The sequence below is a fragment of the Psammomys obesus genome, unplaced genomic scaffold (genome assembly GCF_907164565.1).
Source record: "Psammomys obesus unplaced genomic scaffold, mPsaObe1.curated_primary_1811, whole genome shotgun sequence".
In the NCBI taxonomy this organism is placed as follows: domain Eukaryota; kingdom Metazoa; phylum Chordata; class Mammalia; order Rodentia; family Muridae; genus Psammomys; species Psammomys obesus.
Genome location: NW_026596064.1, coordinates 16,555,528 through 16,577,824, shown reverse-complemented (window position 1 = coordinate 16,577,824; position 22,297 = coordinate 16,555,528). Strand labels below are relative to the sequence as shown.

The 22,297-nt window shown below is 38.8% G+C and overlaps 1 protein-coding gene across 1 annotated transcript in view; it reads right to left on the bottom strand.

The window, feature by feature from the left end:
• Positions 1-22,297, bottom strand: part of Gsk3b (glycogen synthase kinase 3 beta) — a 115,045-nt gene that overhangs the window by 11,918 nt on the left and 80,830 nt on the right. The window contains exons 10-12 of the mRNA XM_055625238.1: positions 19,247-19,285; positions 16,236-16,422; positions 7,034-7,132 (exon numbers count right to left, since the gene is read on the bottom strand). Of these exons, the coding sequence (XP_055481213.1) occupies positions 7,034-7,132; positions 16,236-16,422; positions 19,247-19,285 (325 nt within the window). The remainder of the gene's footprint in view (positions 1-7,033; positions 7,133-16,235; positions 16,423-19,246; positions 19,286-22,297) is intronic.

Sequence of the window (22,297 nt, the reverse complement as noted above, 5' to 3'; positions counted from 1 at the left end):
GGTAACACATAAAAGTATGTACACATACGCACAAGTGACCCTCCCCCTCCTACTCCCCTGGGAAGTGAACAAGTACTTGCACTGCAATGGGGAGTATAAACTGGAACAGGGTTGGAAGGCATTTGACAGGATGTATTTAAAATCCCTCATTCCTTTAACATTAGTCCCCAAACTATTTCAGTAATTATTTTAAGTGAATAAGCAAGGCTTTATGCAAAGCTAAGTTTCAAAGCCCTTTTCAGAAGAGCAAAAACAACAAAAAGCCAAATAATCCTTAAATATAACTCTAATGCTCAAAACTAAGAAATTAATTAGATGAATTGCCACATAATAGAAAAACATAGCATGTGTCTACAGTAGTAGACATTCATATTCAAATAGCATGAGCCCATTGAACAGAAAAGCACATCTCTCTGGCTACTCATATACTAAGAAACAAAATCTTAATCTTCTGTGATTACCCATGGAAGCAAAAACAGAACACACTAGCTCCCATGCTAACTATGTATCTTTAGTGAAGGAAAAAAAAAAGGGCACACAATTGTCTAAAATTCTACATATACTTGGGTTAAGATAAAGACAAACAGGAAAGAGGATTAGGAAGAGAAATACAGTGAGGGTATCCAGAGGTGAACGCCACAGTAGACACTGCAACACACCACGAGTCTGCCACAAGATGTCTGGAGGGCTGAGATGCAGCAGCGGCCCGTGAACACAATTCACACACAAATAAGTTGCAAAACAGACAATGAGAGGAACTGTTCTTGGTCATTCTTACCCCACTAGAAAGAAATGGCTAAATGGCTGTACATGAGAGGAATTTTGGAGTAAAAACAGGAGTGAGGAGATCATGTAACTCATCTAAAACTTAACTGGACTCCAGTAAAACAGACTTCAAAAAGTTTATAGAGAATAGGAAAGCTTGAGCCAAGAATTTTCAAAGACTGGGCCGTAGTGGCGCACACCTTTAATCCCAGCGCTTGGGAGGTGGAGGCAGGAGGATCTATAGGAGTTCAAAGCCAGCCTGGTCTACAGAGTAAGTTCCAGGACAGCCAAGGCTACACAGAGAAACCCTGCCTCGAAAAACAAAAACAAACAAGCAAATGAAACAAAACAACAACAACAACAAAAGAATTATCAAAGAAGTTAGTAATGAAGAAACATTAAAACATTGAAAAGCACCCTATAACCTGGATCAAGTAACGTCAAATACTTTTAAAGGAAAGGGAAAAGTATCAACACAAAGGGTTTTCTGATAAGCTAATTATTTTAGAGGAGGATACACATAATGGAACAGAACAATGGAAACCTCATGGGCAACCACAACTGGTTTAAATCAGCAAATAGCAAGAGCTTTCATTCGGAAATTCAGCCCCTTGGCTAGGAAAAATGGTGGAGAAGCAGGTCTTAGTCAACTCTTACCACATTCCCTTTTTCCCACAAAGGTTTTCAACCAGGAAAGGAAAACAGGAATCCTAATCAACAAAACACAGTCTCAAGAAAGGGCAAGATACACCCTGTCTTCAATGTCAGAATCCACAGTACAAGAAACAAATCTAAAATGGATTCCAGAATTCATTTAATAAATGCTGAAGAAACTTCCCTGACTAACTCTCCCAAACAAAACAAACCAGAAAAGGTTTAATTTCCATCTCTGATAGAGCCATTTTTTTTTTTTTTTAAATGAAAAGGAACTGAGAATTTTCTTAACAAGCATTTGCTGTGGGTCTTTGTTGATGTTCTGCCTCATGTAAAATTATTACTATAGAAAGTTAGTTCAGGGCTAAGCAAACAAGAGGAGTGGCCAATTTCACTGAGGTGACCAATCTCTCATCATAACTGGGGTAAAGGCGAACAGTCTCTAGTAGACCTTGCCTCATCCCTTTTGATAGATTTTCTTTGTTTAGACAGAAACAAACAAACAAAAAAGAGCATATTTTTGAAATGTGCAAGTGATATACAAGTTATAAAAAACCAAAAGCCTTGACACTTTAGAACATACTCCACAACACAATTTAACATCTTCGTCAGTACTGAGAATTACCCTCGAGTTTGGTTGGTTGAGAACAATCCTAAGTGGGTTACCGAAGAGAATAACACACACAGAAACCACTTTTGAAATGGGAGGGGGCGTCAACATTATAATGGGTGACGGAAAAATGGAATTTGCTCATGTTGTCAGTAGTGGGGTTACAGTTATTGGAACAATTGTGAACAGACACGAACATTCATGATAGTGATGCTCTCTGCTCAGTAGACAATGAAAATGTGAACTGAAATCAGTGGGTTTAAAGTTATTTTCAATAGGAAGATACTGTACTAAAAACAAAAACAAAAACAAAAAAAACAAACACATGTATCCATTAGACTAAGATCCTCAACAGAGTAAGAAACACTGCTCTGCATAAAATACCCTAAACTCAAGTTCAATTCATCAAAGATTTCTGAAGTGGTTTGTATGTGAGGTGATGGTCCAGATAAAAGGTTCCCAACACAATGACTGAAATGATCTGAGGGTGCTGAAGAAATCTAACACACACATATCCCTGAAAGGGATTTACAGACTTAGAGTTCTAGATACATAATCTTCAAGAGATTCTTATGTCATTCTAGGCCATGTTCAACTATAGTGTTCTAAGATATGTATTTAAAGAGAAAAATAATACTAAAATTGTTTTTTTTTGGGGGGGGGAGGGAAAAGTTCAACACAAACAGTCGCTAGTTTAACAAAGCATTTTACTACATACATACATATATACATACATACATAATCTTCCTCACATGTTAGCCTTGGAACCAACATGATTTTAAAGATTTAAAAATTCCCCCCAATATTTACCCACTCTCCATAGCTTTCTAAAATGACCACATAAAATAGATTCCACAATGTATGCAGACAGCTGCCTGCTGCTTGCCGTCCAGAACACTGCTTGTCCTGTTCAGTATCCCTAATCAAAATCTGCTACGGTCTTGGTGTTACATATGTGGTCCCGGTGTCTATACACAGTGGCTTTTTCTTCTTCTACTAGATGTATTGGGAGTTAAAGCCCTCAACTGGGATTAGCGGTTTTAGAGTCTGAACTCTGATGGTTGTGTACTGCTCTCCATTGAGTTTTAACCACTGTGCCGGCAGTGGCTATCAGTACAGTGAACACAACGGAAAAAGTTACCACAATGTTAGTGCCATTTAGTGTCACAGACACACTATCTCAACCATTTTCAAGAAAGGTGAGACGCTGTGACTACAAAATTTATTAGTCAAAGTTTCTGTAGAGGCCACATAGCAAGAGCTAACTACATATTCCCAGAATAACAACAGTAGGATTTTAGACTCTATCCAGATATGTAGATTTATTTTCTCTGCTTGTCCAGAAGCAGCAACAGAAAGAATTCATCATGATCTAAGTATCTAGAAGCCACTTAATATTTTGGACATCAGTCCAAAGCTTATTTCATAACAATCAATATAATCACAGTCAATTTGTCTTGCTTTTCTGCTTCTGTCCCATTTGTTTAAGACTAAGCTTTGCTCATAGGTCAAAAGGAAAGGCAGAAAACCCCAGTCTTTGCTCTACCTGGCTATAAACATGGCCGCTTTGGAGGCAATCACCAGGAGTCTCTGTATCCCCACAAGTCTGCTCTGGACAAACACATGCTATGCAGAGCATGCGTCAGATGTGTCAGAGTCAGGCTGTAATTTCAGGATCATGCCTTAGTTCTGAATTCATTTTTGTGCTTAAACTTAGCTCAGCCCTGGGCTGCTGAAGACAAGTATTGGGGGTTTATTATGTAATGGTGTCATTTAGGTTGGATGATTAGAAATTCTGACTTTGAAAATTTAATATTTAAAATATTTTTTAGATTCAGATAGTCCTGTCTAAAGCTTTGCAGCTTACACGTTTATTCTGAGGCATGAAGCAGACTCAGAAATGGTTTATGAGGAAAGCTGTGTCTATGCCGAAAGACATTTTTTTCACTATATCTATGTGGAGATGGGGGTCTCCAAGAGGCCCAGACTTTGTCTTCCATATATGTGGATGTCAGATTGCTTTGTTCTGAGATAAGGTCTTGCTTTTCAGTACTGGTGGCATGGTACTCACTTATGTAGCCCATTCTGACCTTGAACGCCTATCGATCCTCTTGCCTCACCCTCCCAACAGCTCAAATTACCAATTGCCACCATGTCCAGCACTTCTTAAAATATGCCTGGGCCCATCCTTATCCTTGCTGTTTTATAGATAAGGAGACCAAAACAAGAAAAAACAGAGTACACGCATTTTTAAAGTTTATTAAAAAATGTCGCTCCCACTGCCAAACACACATATAACTAAATGGAGGCAACTGTTAAGATCATATATATCATCTGTTGGTGGACATCAGTATTGAAAACATACTTATCTGACCCTCATCTGGGCCCCTGGAGAATTCTATTATTTGTGGTGTCATACCATTGGTTTACATGAGAAGTGCTTAAAGAAAGTGTCCATGTGAAACACACTTACTGTTTGAAAGTGATGAAATCTTCACTGACTGTCATTTCTGCCCGTACCAAGTCTAAGAACTATAAGGAGAAACAGCAGAGCCAGGAACACTCCTTCTAGGCTAATGAACTTCTTGTCTAACCAACAATGGGAAGTCTTAACCACTGATAATGTTGATTTCACCACTAGGCAGCTCAGAGCAATAGATGAGATTCTCTCTGGTAACCAAGAACGCATTTCTCCACTTTGATTCAGACTTCAGTTACCATTCCTCAGGTCAATTAAATTCCTCATGTCCTGATTTACCTCAACTTGGGCATAAACTCTCAGGGTCCAAGTCCAATGTCAGCTTTTCTGTTGACATATGGTTTTTTACAGGTATTTTTAAAAACATGTATACTGCAACATATTTTATAAATTGTTATAACCTGTTTCAAAGTGATACGACCAGGTTACAACAGGCTCCTTTCCAAGAGTACAGTATATTCCAGAACCTGAGCTATGAATATACTTAATTATTTCAGTATCTCACATTAAGAAAGTCAGGAGTGAGAGAGATGGCTGAGCAGTCAAGGGCACTTATTCTTGCATAGGATGTGTATTCCATTCCCAGTACCCACATGGTGGCTCACAACCATCCATAACTCCAGTTTTAGGGGATCCAACACCTTCTTCTGGCCTCTGAGCACACAGATATACATCCAAGCAAAACACAGAAAATAAATACATCTTTAAAAACTTATTTAAAACTTCCTATTTTCTATTTATTGGCATTTGTATGTGTTCACGTCTATGGCAGTGTTCATGTGGAGGTCAGAGGACAGCCCACAAGGGCAGGTTCTTCCTTCTACCATGTGAGTTCCTAGGATTGAAGTGAGCTCACTGGGCTTGCTGACAGGTACTTTTACCTGCTGAGCCATCTTTCTAGCCCACAACTCTCATTTTAATATACATATTACAGCAGGGAGGCCCAACTTTTGACATAAAAGTTGTCACTTCTAAATGTGCTGAGCCATATCATGGCTACCCTGAGACTGCCTGCAGCCTCCAGGGTACAGATTAGACACGCCTGGTCTAAAGCAGTCTAACCAACCTCCTGGACACTAGCTCAGTGAGTAAACATGTCAGTCACAGCACTCTGGTCACACCATCAATGACCAATCTGATATACGTGGTGGGTGAGGTGATAACTTTATTAGTTCATTTAACCATTCTGTCTCTGTTCTAAACAAACAGACAACAGCATTAAAAAAAACAAACAAACAAACAAACAAACAAAAAAAAACCAAACAAACAAAACTGTGTTTCTTGTTTGTCTGTTTGATAAGAGTCACACTATTCAGCTCTGGCTGGCCCGAAACTTGCAATGTAGATCACGTTGGCCTCAAATCTCAGAGATCTGCCTGCCTCTGCCTCAGGAGTGCTGAGATTACAAAGTGCACTGCACGATCTGCTAAAATTGTATTTTTACATTAAAAAAAAACTTAAACCACATTTTGGCATAAAATGATTTCTACAACATTATTCTAGGAGAGCACTGTTACTCATTTTGCTAATTGAGTGACCAACACATCGATAAAACTAATGAGGTTCAAATAACTTTCTCCAGGTTTCATGAGTTGAAGGACTTAGAAAAACAGTCTCTTTCTGGAAGGTAGGACAGAGTGGAATGAAATGTTCAATCTTTATTAGTCAATATTTAAAAAGATTTCAATTGGATAGAAACAGGACTCTTTCAGAAAAGAGAAGATGAAGTTTTTGACCTTTACGCTGAGTGCTGAAACCTAACTGCTGATGAAAGACTTTTATCATCCAAGAAAACAATCAAAAACATTTAATCTCCTTTACCATAAATGTCCTTACGCCAAAAACATTCAGTTCAGTGCAACCGGTAATGTGGCAAAACGTAGCTCCTGCCACTTGCTGGCCTGTGGGTGTTGAGGATTTTTTGAGGAGTACCACCTATTTCTGTTTCCCAAGTTCTAAGGCCAGTTGGCTCAGGAACCAGAAACTCATTTTACGGTCTAGCCGTAACCTGGGGATCTTTACAGATGTTCTTGTTTTATTTTTCTGAGGCAGTGTGGGAGGAGTGAAGAGGGGGCCAGCCTAATCACACTCTGACACAAAATTAAACGAATCTTCATTGCAGTTTTAGCCGTAAGATTGTATCAGCTTATGTTCAGACTTCTTAAAATCTGCCTCTTCAGGGTATTAATACAACTTACATTTAGATGTTAGAACTAAAGTGAGGTATTCTCCAGTGTTCCATTTATAAAAACTGTTTCCTCCTATAAACACCTTGTGCTGAGAAAACAGCACCCATGTTATGTATAAAATGTGTATGTGTGTGATTACAATATTTATAGGTTGCTTTTATTTTGTATGTTTTAGATGGAAAGCAGAATTTTACTCTGTTTTACTCATTTGGCTACAATTTGTTTTTGATACTTAAAGGGAAGTAAATGTTCACAGCACAGGAAATGGAGGCCGCTGTGTCCTTTTTAAAACTCAGCATGCTAGAAAAGCAAAATGAGTAGATGTGCTGGACTCACCCGAGGCTGCTGTGGCGTTTGTAGGGGTTGACGCGGCTGCTTGAATCCGAGCATGAGGAGGAATGAGGATGGTGGCCAGAGGTGGATTACTTGACAGTTCTAGAGGAACAGAAGCAAAAATTAGGGTCCACTCTCCACCCTCTACGTGAAACTCCTTTGTAAGACATGATAGTAAAGACCAGTTTGTAAGCTGCAACAGGGAGCTGTAATCAAGTTAGAGAGAAAGTAATGTCATGTGACACGAAACTAACGAACACTTAAGAACTAAATTTGTCCTGGGCAAAGGTAGCAGTGAAAAGTCTGAGAGAAAGCATATGCACACGCTTCCACAATCCCCAAGTATTCTGAGAGTAAGCGCGCGCGCGCGCGCGCGCGCGCACACACACACACACACACACACACACACACACACACACACACACACGCCAACTCCTCCCCCGCCCCGCCCGCCCGGGCATTCTGCAGCACCTGACTAGAAGTTCTGTTTGGGAGCAGAACTTCAGAGTGACAGCAAATAGAAAGGGTTACATGAACAGAGAGCAGCCAAAGGTAGTCAAATAGGAGTATTGAAAATAAAAATATTTTCACCATATTTTACATTCCTCAAATTTAAAAGATTATTGCTAAAAAGTTTGAAAATTTTTAAACCTAAATATGCTATTTTTTTGCCAAGGTTATAGAAACTATCTTTTTTTGAAAAATCAATTTCTATTATGTCTTATATTGTGTTTAAGATGAACTGAAGCTAATGATACCAACATGGTAAGCAGTGGTGGTGAGGTTGCATAGTGCCTGGCTTCAACAGGTGTGTCCTTTCAGTTTGCTGGAGAGAATCCTGTCATGCCTGATATCTGTCATGAAATTTGGGAACTTCCTTGTCATCCTCCTAAGTGTCATAACTTGAAATAATAAATATGTCCTCTGAAATACAGCATCATCTTCACAATTTAAATATTTGGCATTAACAGAAAAGTTAAGAAATAAAACCCCAAACCCAGTAAGTAGTTTGAGATTTCTTTTAATCCTCTACTAATCTCCTTCTCCAGCTGCTAGAAATCAGTGTTTTGATGAGCAGTTTTAAAATATTTGAGGGTCAAAACCTTTGCCAATAGTGATTTATTTACAGACTGGCAACTAAATATTAATTTTGTACAAAATTAAAATTCTAATAAGACCACATTTGAACTCAGGAAAGTAATAAACTAATATCAAGATTCATGAAAAATTAATGGAAGAAAAAAAGCTTAAAAGACAGGAAAAGACTCAATTGTTTGTCTGGCCAGTGAGAACATCTAGCAGCTTGTCAAGCTTTGGGAAGCTGTTCCCTAATTAGGGTGTAGGAGGGTGTGCAGCTCTCACCGAGCAGCAGGAAGGCGCTACACTGGCTCGCTCCAAGCCAAGCAGTTTAACAATATCCTAACTGGACTAGCAGAGGAACCTGGTAACAGCCATCGCTGCAAACGCTGTATGTGTAGTTATTCTCCATAAAACTACAAGAAATTTAAACTTGCCACCCCCCCCCCCAATTCTCCAAAAACAAAAAGCTAAAAAAAAAAAAAAAAAAAAAATCCAACCATCCACCTAGTAATAGCAGACCTGAAATGGTATGTTAGGTATCAGAGTAGAGAGATAAAGGCAGCTGTCTTTGATGGATCAATAGAAAACAGAACTGGGCAATCGAAGAACAAGGCAGTCAAGTCTATCAGGAAGATAGCCCTTGCAAATCAGACACCGGAAAGAGAAAAGGGGACTAAGGAATTTAGTAGGAAGTGTGCTGACAGAGCCACCGTGAAGGCGAACCTCAACACACACTGGCTTGGAGTATCTCTGGCTGCTTTCCTCACAGCCCCTTCATTTGTTTTCTGTCCTCAGATCACCTGTCTAGTTAGTGTGTGTGTGCACACTCAGCTAGCCCAAACCGAGACAGAACGCCTCTCCCCCATAGCTCGCAGCTGACTGTGCACCTATGTCTTGGGAATAATCAAAGTAACATTAAGGGTCATTTGTGTACTAATATTCACAGTACAGAAACCAGCCTCAAACTGAAGTTAGCTTTGCCGTAAGCTGTAGTAACTGTTAACAGCCACAGCAATCGGAGGCAACTTAGAAATGTCCAACACACGTCAGCTGAACTCAACACAGCCGTATTTACTTAAAGTAACTAATTCACACGCTCAATGGGCATCACTTACTACAGAGAGCTCAGGCCTTCTCTTTATTTAGTTGGGGGGGAGGGGTTAGTGCGAGGTATCACTGAAAATTTGGTTGGAGGATGAAGTCGTTCATATTGCTACCAGCAGAACCTTGCTATGCATTCACAGTTCCTCTACCTAACAGTAGCTATCTGGATATTCTCTACTATACAATCAAGTGGATGACTGTACCTTATTCTTTAACCTCTTGAATACACTGTTCTATTCTGATCAGCCATTAATTACTAACTACTCTCAAGTCTGCATTTTAAAGTTATATTTATACAAGTCATATATATATATTATATAAACTATTTAATATATATATGTAAAAGATATATGTACGTACATATATATATGGGGGGGGGTGTTTATCCAAGATATATCTCTTCCCTTTACAAAACAAGATCACCATCTGGAAACACTGCTCCAAAAGTAGAATACAGACTATCAAACAGATCGGCATCCATAATTCCATGTCGTTATGCAGAAACATTGTTCAAGAGCAACAGTGATTTACAAGTACTAGGAACAAGCATTCTTAAATTGTTAACAGTTTACTTTCAAATGTCTGACAAGGATTTTAAAACACATAACACATACACAGTCACTCACAAATGCATCTTAATATATTTAGTCTGGTGAAAAACGAAAACATATATCCCATAATATCAAAGTCCACTTGACTAGATCCAAAGGCTCACGCAGAATTTTCTCTGTCACAGAATCACCAAACAATCTGCCTCTGACGATTCACCTGTCCATACTATGTCCAGCACACACATGGAATGGTTAGTTTTAACTGTCAGCCTCATATAAATTCGAATCACGTGGGACGAGATCCTTAGTGAGAGACATTCTAGCCGAGGTAGAACTGTGGCTATAACTGTGAGAAATTTAGTTATGCAAACAGATTTGAGAGGACCTAGTCCAAAACTGTGCCCCACCCCCCTGTCCTTGTCTTGGACTGTACCAGAGCCGAACCAAACTAAGCAGCTGGTATGCATGCACACATTCTCTTTGCTGCCGACAGTGGATATGACTAGCTGCTTCAAGTTCCTGACATCCTGGCCTCCCTGCAAGGAGGTCCTACCTGGAGTTGTAAGCAAAATAAGCCCTTTCTCCCTTAAGGTTGCCTTTGTTGGAGTATTTTATCATAGTAAATGAAAAGAAAACTCGGACATACATTCTTCAAATGCTGAAAAACATATTCACACTCAGACCATGTAGAATCATGCTTATATTTGATGCACAGGTAAATAAAGCAGCTGCCAGTATCAAAAGAGAATACTCATTTTTATTTGTTTGTTTTTCAAGACAGGGTTTCTCTGTGTAACAGCCCCGGCTGTCCATGGAATTCACTCTGTAGACAAGGCTGGCCTTGAACTCACAGAGATCCCCCTGCCTCTGCATCCCGCATGCTGGGATTAAGGGCCTGAGCTGCAGCTACCACCACTAACCAGCTAGTAATAATCATTCTTTTTAAAAAATGTGAATATTGGGCTGGAGACATGGCTCACTGGTTAAGAGCACTGGCTGCTCTTCCAGAGGTCCTAAGTTCAATTCACAGCAACCACATGGTGGCTCACAACCACCTGTAATAGAATCTGATTCCCTCTTCTGCTATGAATGAAAACAGAACATTCATATACATAAAACAAATCTTAAGAAGTGTGACTATTAGACATATGTATGGTTAAAGCTTGAACTACAGGAGTCTTTGTAATCGAGTCTTTATTTTATAAGAATGCACCAAAGTTAAGCACCGTAACGCACTGTGGGATTTGTGTCTTGTGTACACATTTGTGGGCGTTTATGTGGGTTGATGCGTGAGTGCATGCACAGAAAATCATGAGTGCCAGGTCACCTTTGGGATTACAAGTCTGCACTACTGGTCTTCATTTTTTAAAATATATTTAGCCTGATAAAAAATTATTCTCGGAATATATTTACAGAGTTTACTTAATAGGTACATCTTGGCGGGGGGGGGGGGGGGGGGGGGGGGCTCTGGCGATCAAACTTGGGTCCTCATCCTAACAGCTGCATTATATTTGCAGCCCAAGTCTGGAAACTGCTAAGGGGAGTTGATTCCCACTCATAAAAATGCTTCAGCATTTCTATTCTAAAGTATAAAGCATGTTTGAAGGGCTGGAGGAAGCCCTGAGTGTATGAAGTCCTATATGAATGTGTTATTGACATCTGCTGGCCATTCAAGGACCCCAGAACCTCAGAATGGAAAACTTTCCCACTGCACCTCAGGATGAGGATCACAGGAAACGGCAATGCCTTCCTGGTCCATGTGTGGATGCTGACAGTATGTGGGGAAAGTGCCCACCAGTGCTCTCTCCCTGGATGTTTGGACCTGAAGACTGCTCTTCTATAGAGGCTGTTTTACCAAGTGAGCTAAACTTGTTTCCATAAACCCCACCTTTCTGTCCTCTGTATGTAATTACCCACCTCCCTGTTCAGGGGTATGTAATAACCTTGCTTTTCTTTGCTCACTTCTACATAATATAAGCATTCTAAGCTTCCAGGGTGCTGATGCTGCTCCAGCCAAGAGCCCAGACCACCTGATCCTAGATTCCATCCATGTGTCCATCTGTCTGTCTTTTCTTCATTCCCTCAACCCCCTCCTCAGGTCCAAGTCCCCAAGACTATGAAGGATGTAGCAAACAGGAAATAGCTTTTGTTGAATTTTGACTCATTTATCAGTGTGATAAACAAATTAGGAGAGAATATCACATCTGTTAGAAAGACCACTGAAAACAAAAGGCACGTGCTGACACGGTGCGGAGAGTACTCCTGTACCCTGCTGGTGGGGATGTAAAAAGCTCAGCTATGGAGACAGTGCACCAGTTTCTCTAAACAGAATCATCATGTGACCGAGCAGTGTCCCAATCACTCAAACAAGCCTCTGCATATAAACTGTCACAATATACCCAAAAGTCCATCACAGATGAATGCCTAAGTAAAACACAGCACACAGCCTCACAATGAAGCACTGTTCATTCACAAGAAGGAATGGACTTTTGAAACATGCTCTACGCATAAAAATTGGTTAGGTGAAAGAAATCACATACTAATAATCATACATTACAAGGTTCCATTTATACAAACTATCCCAAATGAAAAAAATCCATGGAGACAAAAAGCAAGCTGGCTTCTGCCAGCAGCTGAGAGACTAACACCTAATGGGGATACGATTTTCTTCAGAAGCAAAGAAAATGTTGACAAAGTTGACAAAGCTGCATAGCACAAAGGATACACAACTAATATTATGCCGTTTGCTTTCTAAAAATAACCCTACTTGAATCTCAGCTCAGTTTTTTAAGAAAACCTCAGGGGTTTGTTGAATTGGTAACTTTAAAAGTTTTATTTTAGTAGTAATAACAGAAGATTCTCACTAGCATGTAATCAAATGAATTACTTAAAAACAGCACACAGAACAATGGAACTTAAAGTCTAATTAAATAAAAAGTTTAAGTGTTATTTTACTTCACACAGACACATATACACAAATACAATGAAGAATATGTGTCTAGAAACGTGAAGTGACAAATGTCATAAGGATTAGGCAGTACTTATATGTACATTTGTCACATACCTGACCAGGGGTTTTCTTGGTTTATGTTGAATTATAAAAATATTTGTCTTTGGAAAAGTTGGCTTTTCCAAAATCTCAAAATTCCAAAAATCTCAATCAGTGCTGGGTTGTCACAAATGGCTTAAAAAGAGGCTAAAGCTGAGGACAGCTCTTAATAAAGACAGTGTTACAGCTGCTGGAGGCCACAAGACATTTAGAGGTCTCTTTAAAAGTGCTCCATACAGACCATAAACACATGCTTATAGTACAAAAGAAAACACAACTTGAGATTGGGCATCACAAGGCTTTTTAATTAGCCTCATAATCTTGTTCTGTTTTGTTTCTGGTTTTTGAGATAGGGTTCCTCTGTGTAGCCTTGGTTGGCCTTGAACTCACAAGATGCTCTTGCCTCTGCTTCCCCGAGTGCTGGGATTAAAGGCGTACTTACTTGATCCCGCCTCGCTTGCTATCCTCATCAATTTTATAGGTGATTTATATAAAATATTCAGGTGATATAACCCTCCCCCCAAAAAGAAAAACCAAACCAAACCAAACCAAACAACCATTCATGAAAAAACAAACAAAAAAAACCCAAGCAAAAATAGTTCTATTGATTAAAAGCACAGATATAAAAAGTAAAAAAAAAAATAAAAAAATAAAAAAAATTCAAATGATTGTTTTCTGGAGTTTGATATATAAGACAGCAAAGTTGTGAAGCTGAAGAGATGGCTCTGTGATTAAGAAAAAGAGCACTGACTGCTCTTCTAGAGGATCCAGGTTTCAAGCATCCACACAACCGCTCACAATCACTGTAACTCCAGCTCCAGGGGCTCTCACACCCTCTTCTGACCTCTACAGGCACCAGACATACATGCTATTCACAGACAAACATGCAGGCATATACCCATATGCATGTAATAAAAAATTTTTAAAAGCAAAATTCCTAAATATAGTCATACGATATATAATTGAAATATATCAAAGTTAACAAATGCATTAGAAATCTTAATCGGGACATGTTTTATGCTCAAGGACTATCCATGTTTTAGAAATTTTGAGGAGAACCACAATACAGAATGTTACAAAGTGACTATTATGAAGACTAGCATTTAAGGGCTGTACCTCCAGTTTTCTCTGTGTTTCTTCTGTTTCCAGCAATTTCTTTAGTTTACATACAGCGCTATTGGTGAAAACCAAAGCAATAAGGAATAAAGATACATTTTTCTTTGTCAAGAGAACTAAGAAAGAGGTAAGCATTCTAGCCTAGCCTTTTGTCACACTGCAGTTGCTCCTATTAGTGACACCTGAAGCTATACAGCTTTCTTCTGATCATTCCCATCATGGGGACTGACACATAGAAAAACAGCTTGTTTGGGGGCTAACTGGACTCTTGATAATCCATCAGTAATTTTATTCAGCTTGTATGTACAGTTGCTCTAGTGTCCTGCTATCATTTCCAACTTTGGGGTCTGGAGAAAGGACAGATGTTTATTCTTGTAATATGGCACACTCTTTAGACGGGGCACCCTTCGTGATGGAGAGTGAAACATTTTCTCCATTTAACACTGAGCATGTCCCCTGTGTATTTAGATTACTGTAAATTGAATGTGGAGGGATGCATGAGATAAACATGTACTATCTGAGTGAGCAGTCAACTGTCAGCGCTATGCGACTACCATCAGTGCTGGTAGGTTTTAAATCATGTTTAAGAGAGTACTCTGATGTCCTGTTGCTGTTTAAAGCTGATCCAAAACTCTGAAATGTTTGCCATCCTCATTATTCTAAGTTAAGCAGAACAGTAATGAGTTGGAGGGTCAAATATTCAAAAAAGTTTGAATTACAGAGCCTGGAAAATGGAGGTTGTAATAGTGTTGGTGGTTTTAAAAGGCATCCTCAACATTCAAAGAACCCTCTTTCTTAGTCACAGTAGGCTCCCCGACTCCTTCACATATTTCCTATTCTGACTAACTCTTACCACTCCCCCTCTTCTTTTCCTGAGAGGGAATTACAGAGTTTGTGTTTAGCTGGCAGTAGGGGTTGGGGAGGAGAGATGATTAGAGGAGGTGAGGGGAAAAACAAAAAAAGGAGAAATGACTTGGAGTCTTAGTCAGGGAGGATAGGAAGTGAACACTAAAATGGTGGGAGATGATGGCTATTTATCAGATTTATCAGAAACCACCAATGAATGAGTGAACTCGGTTTCCTTTTAGTGTTTACTCAGCAGCAGCAATGGGGTCAGGTCCAGAAGGGATGGGAATTCCTCTGTCTATTCCTCATGCAAAGTTCCTGGAGTTCTTAGGAGTTCAGTTCTCCCGGCTTTTTTGTTTGTTTTAAGTAAGATAACTGAGTTTATAGAAATACAGGTGTGGTCTGACTAAGAATGGGCCCTTGAATGCTTAGTCATCAGGAGTGGCATTATTTGAGGAGGATTAGGAGGTGTGTGGCCTTGTTGGAGGAAGTATGTCATTTTGAGGATTCAGAAGCCCAAGGCAGGCCCAGTGTCTCTCTCTTCCTGCTGACTGCAGGTCAGAGTGTAGAACCCTCAGCTACTTCTCCAGCACCAGGTTTGGCCACATGTTACCATGCTCCCTTCCACCATGTTAATGGACTCAACTTCTGAGACTATAAGCAAGCCCCAACTGAGTGTGTTCTTTTATATGAGTTCTGTGGTCATGGTGTCTCTTTACAGTAATAAAATTAAGATAACAGATAAAATACATCTCTGGGTTTTAAAAACCTGATGTAAATGCTGGCAAGCAAGAAATACTAGTAGTCTACCTTTCAGATTCAAACCTAAGGGTTGCACCATTGCTTAGTCTTATTGGTAATAATCTAACTCACTGAAATCTCTATATATTTTCATGTGCCCAATTTTGGCACATGAAAATAATAATTTGGTAAAAAAAAAAAAAAGTAAGAAACTGTGACTGTTTGCAAACTTTTATCTGCCACTACTCTATTCAAAACCACACAATGACTGTGTGTAATTATAGGCATTTCTTACTTCCATGAGTACTTAACATGACCACTTTTGTCTGCAGATTATCACCAACAGAGTGTCACTTCACATCCATTTATCCAGTGTCATATTTACTTTTATGTTGCTGCAATAACATATCATGACCACAGCAACTTGTAGAAAAAAAGTGTTTGTTTTGGGCTTGTGGTTCCAAAAGGTTAATAACCAAGAGTCCATGATAGTGGAGGGGAGGTGGCAGGCATTTGGAGCAGCAGCAGAGACCTCATATCTCAAACCACAAACAGGAAGCAGAGGGCACACTGGAAATGGAATCTCAAAGTCCACCCCCAGGGACATACTTCACCAGCAAGGCCACACCTCCCAACCCTCAAACAGCCTCCCACTGGGGACAAAATACTCTTATGGAGGACAGCCCATTCAGAGAGAGAAGAAAGGGTCTGGAGTCACCTTGAGTGGTGAAGTTGAAGAGTGCAGGTGTGTCTCGCCCATTGGGTAGTTTGACATTTGGGTCCCGTAACTCATCAAAAAACGAATGTGCACAAGCTTCCAGTGGTGTTAATCGGGCGGTAGGTGTATATTCCAGAAGACGGCTACACAGTGCAATTGCCTCTGGTGGAGTTCGGGGTCGGAAGACCTGAAAGGACAAGGAAGTAGAAAGAACAATTAAGTTCTATTATAAGAACCTAGTCAAACAAGCCTTTGAGCACTTGAGTTCCTTCCCAGCACATAAAAACAAGGCTACACAATCTAGAGACAATGAAGAGTTAACTATACGTAATAGACCATAGTGGAGTGAACTGGTTGCTAATCAAAAGCTATGTAGGAAAAGCTCAGAGAAAAATCTACCTCTTGAGCATAAAGTAGCATAATTAAACATGTCCATAAACTACTACAGACATGTAAAGGCTGAGATCTGGAGGCAGCACAACTAGAAGAATATTTTTTAAATTAAAGTTTTGACTGCTGTGGCAGTAAACAAAACGAGATTGCCTCTGGCATTCTTTTTGGCAGAGCAATTGTTGACAATGGATGGCACTGTCAGTATTTTTCAAAAAGAGAAAAAGTTGTTTAATTGTAAAAATGTTAATGGTTCGGTATTATCTTCTTGATACTAGAGCCTTGCATTATTCAAAGATTCTGGAGTACCCAGACTTCTGAAATGTCTGGCATTGGTCTCTTAAATAATTAGACAGACCATTCACAGTTGAATTTCTTTCATTGAATAGTTTAGCGTTTTAAATTGGGCAAGAAGAACTTATTTTTTTCAGTAAGAGCCATTAATTTCAGAAAGGTCAACTGAAGTCTATATTGAAGCAATACTAATAAATCTAATTTGCTTAAAATGAGAGATAGTTTTATACTCACTGTGTCTTAAAATGAATGAGCATGTATAATGACGAGCTTAGACTTTATCCTAAATTACAGCTCATTAAAGATTAAAAATAGAAGAAAACATGAACACAAGCAAATGGGACACAGAACCTTTGAAATGAAAGAAAAATAAAACATATTCCTTGACAGAAAGAATACACGGGGGAGCGATGAAGGGCTCAGGGAGACTAGGTTTCCTAGTAAGGGTGGCTCAGACCACCTGGGCTGACGGAAGGAGAACTTGTTATCTCTATAGGACTCATTAATATTCAAGAGACTCAAGAGCACGTTCTAAAAATAACTGGTGACTGGAGGGGGTGTCTTCTTTCCCTTTTAAAAAAATATTACTTATTACGGAAACAGATTTTTTCACAGAAATTGAGAAACTGCCTCAAATGGGATCCTAAGAATTTATTTTAAGGCGTGGTCAATTTATTGGCCGTTTCAGAAAACCCTTTGCAAGGTCAAACTGCCTTGTCTTTTTGCTTTTGAGTACTACAATTCTGTCTTAGCCAAAAAAAAATCTTAAAGCTGCTACATAGTTAAAAATGTTTCATTTTTCCACAATTTTGGGTTCCAACCTTCTCCCTTGTTTCCAAGTACCAATCAAATCCAGAATGCAGAAAAGAAAAACAGTAGTACTGTCATAAAAACCACCAAAGTTAGCGAGGGGTACTGACACACACCTCTTTAATCTCAGCACTTGGGAGGCAGAGGCAGGTAATTACGAGTTCAAGGCCAGCCTGGTCATCAACTTCCAGGACAACCTGAGCTACAAAGTGAGACCATGATAGAAAATAACAAGAAAAATATTAAAATTATTGGCAGTTTGTATCTTTCTGACAATACATGGATTTACTTATTAACTAATACAAAACGTCTTGGTACCAATCATGGTATTAGGTGAGTAGAATTAAGACAGCACTTGAATGTAAAAATAACCCTTGCTAAAATTCAAGCACAGGAGACACAAACAGGAAGTTATTTTAAATCTTAAAGTTCATGGCTGACTGTGCATGGTGTTGCATGCCTTTAATCCCAGCACTCTGGAGGCAGAGACAGGCAGATGTCTGTGTGAGGTCAGCCTGGACTACGAAGTAAGCATGAGGTAATAAGGCATATAGTGAGGCTCTAAGAAAACAAAAACAAACAAACAAAAGATCAAAAACACAAAACAAGCAACCTAAACCATGCTATATTAATGAAGGTTTTTCCGATAAAAGTCTTAATAGATTGGAGTTTTGGTCTTATTTCAAAGTATTTAAAAAATTTATGCCACGTATCTTTTTGGGTACTATGGCATATATATTAGCTTGTTTTATGAAGGAATTCTAACTTGAGGTACCAAAGACTTAAAAAAATAATCTATGCCAAAAGTCTTTATTAGTATAGATTTAATCTGCTTCTTAAAAACATATTCATTTACTTTAAATCTTTAAGAGATTCTTCATGAGATAAGCTTTAGTTCAGTGCTCTGTGGATAAAGGTTAAGTATAAAATTATGTGAATCAAAACCTGCTCTGACCATAATATAGGGTGTGGTAGAAAGCAACTTCTAAAATAATAGCCCCGATTAGACACTGCTAGCTCTTATAAAGAAAAGGAAACAAATATATACTCAAATATGGTTTTTCCAAGTTTCTGCTTCTACATCATTCCTTAACCACTGAATTAATATACAGAACTTTTGGTTGCATGAGAATAATTAAAGTTCCCCCAATTCATAAATGTCCATCTTGACACCAGTGGATATTGACAAGCTAACTATAGACAGGGTTTCTCTGTGTAGCCTTGGCTGTCCTAGACTCCCTTTGTAGACCAGGCTGGCCTCAAACTCACAGAGATCCGCCTGCCTCTGCCTCCCTGAGTGCTGCACCACTGCACCAGCTGACAAGTTAACTCTAGAAAATGAAAACCTATACCAGACAGTACAAAGCCAGAAACCAAGTCCCGCAGTTTGCACTAGCACATTTCAAGGATGAACAGTTGGGCAGCCTTTCCAAGAAACATTTTCCCTAGTGTTATAAAACTGACCTAAAGTTAAAAAAAAAAAAAAAAAAAAAAAAAAAAAAAAAAAAAGTACATACCCGTACTCCTGGGGTGAAATGTCCTGTTCCTGACGAATCCTAAAGGTGATAATGCAGTGAAATAATCCAAACAGGGGAAGTCAATGCAAAAGAGAATAGTCCAGCAAGGAAAAATATAGCCAATGTTATAAGAAATCCATGGTGTAGGGACATAGAAAATGTTTATACAGTTATAAACTTTAAGCATTTGTTTCCACAGTAGTAAGTCCAAATTTTAAAAATTATTTTACCACAGTGTATGCAAAAATATTTTTTGATTTGTGCAATGGTGAGGCACAGTAAAGAAACATTTATTTTTTAGTTTATTATGTTCCAATGCCAGTGTGTTTATTAAAAAAATACAAAACCAAAATAAGTTAAAATCAAAAGGAAATCTAGAAGTAAAGTTCCCAAAGTAAAGTGGTCTTCCATGACCTGGATTAATTATCCACAGACATGGCTGGGAGGGGCATATTGGCCTGCTTTTAAAAATGTACATTCCCAATATGCTAAGATCTCACAATTATTTTGTCTCAATTATACAGTATAAACATTTTTTTTTGCTAAAATATTGGTCATGAGAGAGAAGTATTAAGCATATTTAATTTATAAATTTCAAGCCAGATGTTTAATTTGTGTGAGCTAAGAAGAAACCAGGCCACCGCGGATTATTCTCCTTTCTTGGATTGACTTCCCTGCTAGGAGACGTTTATTTACTGACAGTCTCATTATGTTAGGACTCTTCAGGAAACTGACATATCACCTCAGGAGTGCGGGTACAAAAACTCACTTTGTTCTACTGTGGGCTTTGCCCCCTCATACCCTTGCACCCATGACTTAGGAAAAATGAATAAATATAGAGCATTCATTCCTTTTTGCAAAAACTCACTGAAAAAAAATCCTTTACTTTGAGCAGTACAAATTCAACACAGCTTCAACTGCAAATATGCCCAATTCACCCACCAAAAGCTAAACAGAAATTTATACAATAAACAAAACAACTAAGGGACAGTCACAGTTACAGGTGACATGCGGAATAATGCACACCAACACCTAGGCAAAACGGAGCCAAATATGCAAAGGAGGTAGCAGGGTCTATTATGTCTAGGTATTGAGAACACACACAAAAAAAAAATGGCAGAACTCACCAGTAGCTGTGAACTCCCTTGACTAAGCTAAGAGAATGTAACATTCTTTCAGGATAGTTTTCAGTGGGGGAATTAAATATTTTGCAAAAAATAAATAATCCGCGGATTACTTTTAGTCTGCAGACTAATATTTAGTGCATGGGATTAAAATCCAGCCCATCACAATAAAAAAAAAAAATTAAACACAATCAGGTGGACATAAACAGAAAATCATGCCAAAAGAACTAACAGCATAAAGTAAGATTCAACTGGGCCAACTAACAATTAGTATGCAGACTAAATATGGACAGCCAAGTATGCAGCAAGGCCACAGACACCCCTTTAAAAGCTAAAATGAAAAATAATAAAACAAAACAAAATGAAACAAAGGAAAAAAAGGAATAAAAGAGAAATGAAATAAAAAAAAGAAAAATAATCAAATGAACTAAAACACTGACATGAACTTTTGAGTTCTTCAAATACTACCTCACCTATGCAGCAACATATTTTCTTAAATTCAACAAATAGACACTTATCACATTTACTAGTCCATGGGGGGATGGCTGTCATAAAATTAATTTTCCCCCAAAAATCTCTGTGATATTGAACAAATGCAAACAAATCCTTAAATGAAGAATTATTCAAAATCAATTTGCATTTGGGTAACTCAGGGAACAGAGACAAGTTTCTAAGACTTTGGCTATGAAACCCAACCTGGAGCTAAATGCTATGCCTGAGCCTGAGGCCCTTCAGAATGGCTATTTAAGAACAGTCACATACATTTCAAGACCTATGGTTAAAGCAGTTCTAGAGTCAACTCTCATCAATGTGGTTGTATTGAGCACCAAACCAAAGCAACATGAAAATGTCCACTTTACGAATATAGACAGTGAAAATTAATCTAGTAGAACAGAGAACAAATTCGGTGTCTGCTCAAACAGCTACTAACCCCCTACTAGTTTCCATTATGAGCTTACGAAACTGACACAATTTTTTGGTCATTGGCAAAATATAATCCCACAGTTCTAAAGCTGGTAAACCATGAATACTAAAGAGCAACTTCAATAATCGCTCTCAAGTAACCTAAAGTTATCTGTAATAATAAACCTAAATGTGAGATTACAGTGAGACAATATTATGGTTCTGTTGAATAGTTACTTATGTTAATTAACAACAACAACAACAACAAAGAAACCAAGTAAGTGGCTTTCTAAGTAGATAACTTAATAAGTAATTCACTATTTAAAATAATATCATTTACTGGTATTTTTGCATGATCTTATTCATTGATCTAGTGATACACTAAAATATATATATAGCGTAAACCAATATACTATTGTGGTGGTCTGAATAAAAGTGGCCCCCATAGGCCTAAGGGAGTGCCACATGCTGAGGTGTAGAAGATGTGGCCTTGTTGAGCTAGGTGTGGCTTTGCTGGAGGACGTGTGTCATGTGGGGGCAGGCTTTGAGGTCCCAGATGCTCAAGCAAGGTCTAGCAGCTCAGTGCTTTCTTGCTGCCTGTGGGTGCAGATGTAGACCTCTCGGCTGCCTCTCCAGCACCATGTCAGCCTGCACACAGCCATGCTTCCACCTCGATGATGGTGAACTGTAAGCCAGCCCAATTAGATGTGTTCCTGTGTAAGAGTCGTTGTGGTCATGGTGTCTCTTCACAGCAATAAAACCCTAACTAAGACAACTGATTCCCACTGAAAACCAACGTTCAGAGAGTTCACAAGCCAGAAAAAATTGCTATGTCTGAAGCCACTGTCTTACAGAGTAAATCACAAACTGAATGTAGCTCAGGCTTAATGAAGACACGAATTTTTCTAACTTTTGATGGTTCGAAAAGTCAGATAAAGGCTGAAAACAAGAAACACAAGAAATCCTTTTCTTAGGCACAACAAAGCATGCCCTGACATTTAATGAATTTCAACTGCCCTAAGTA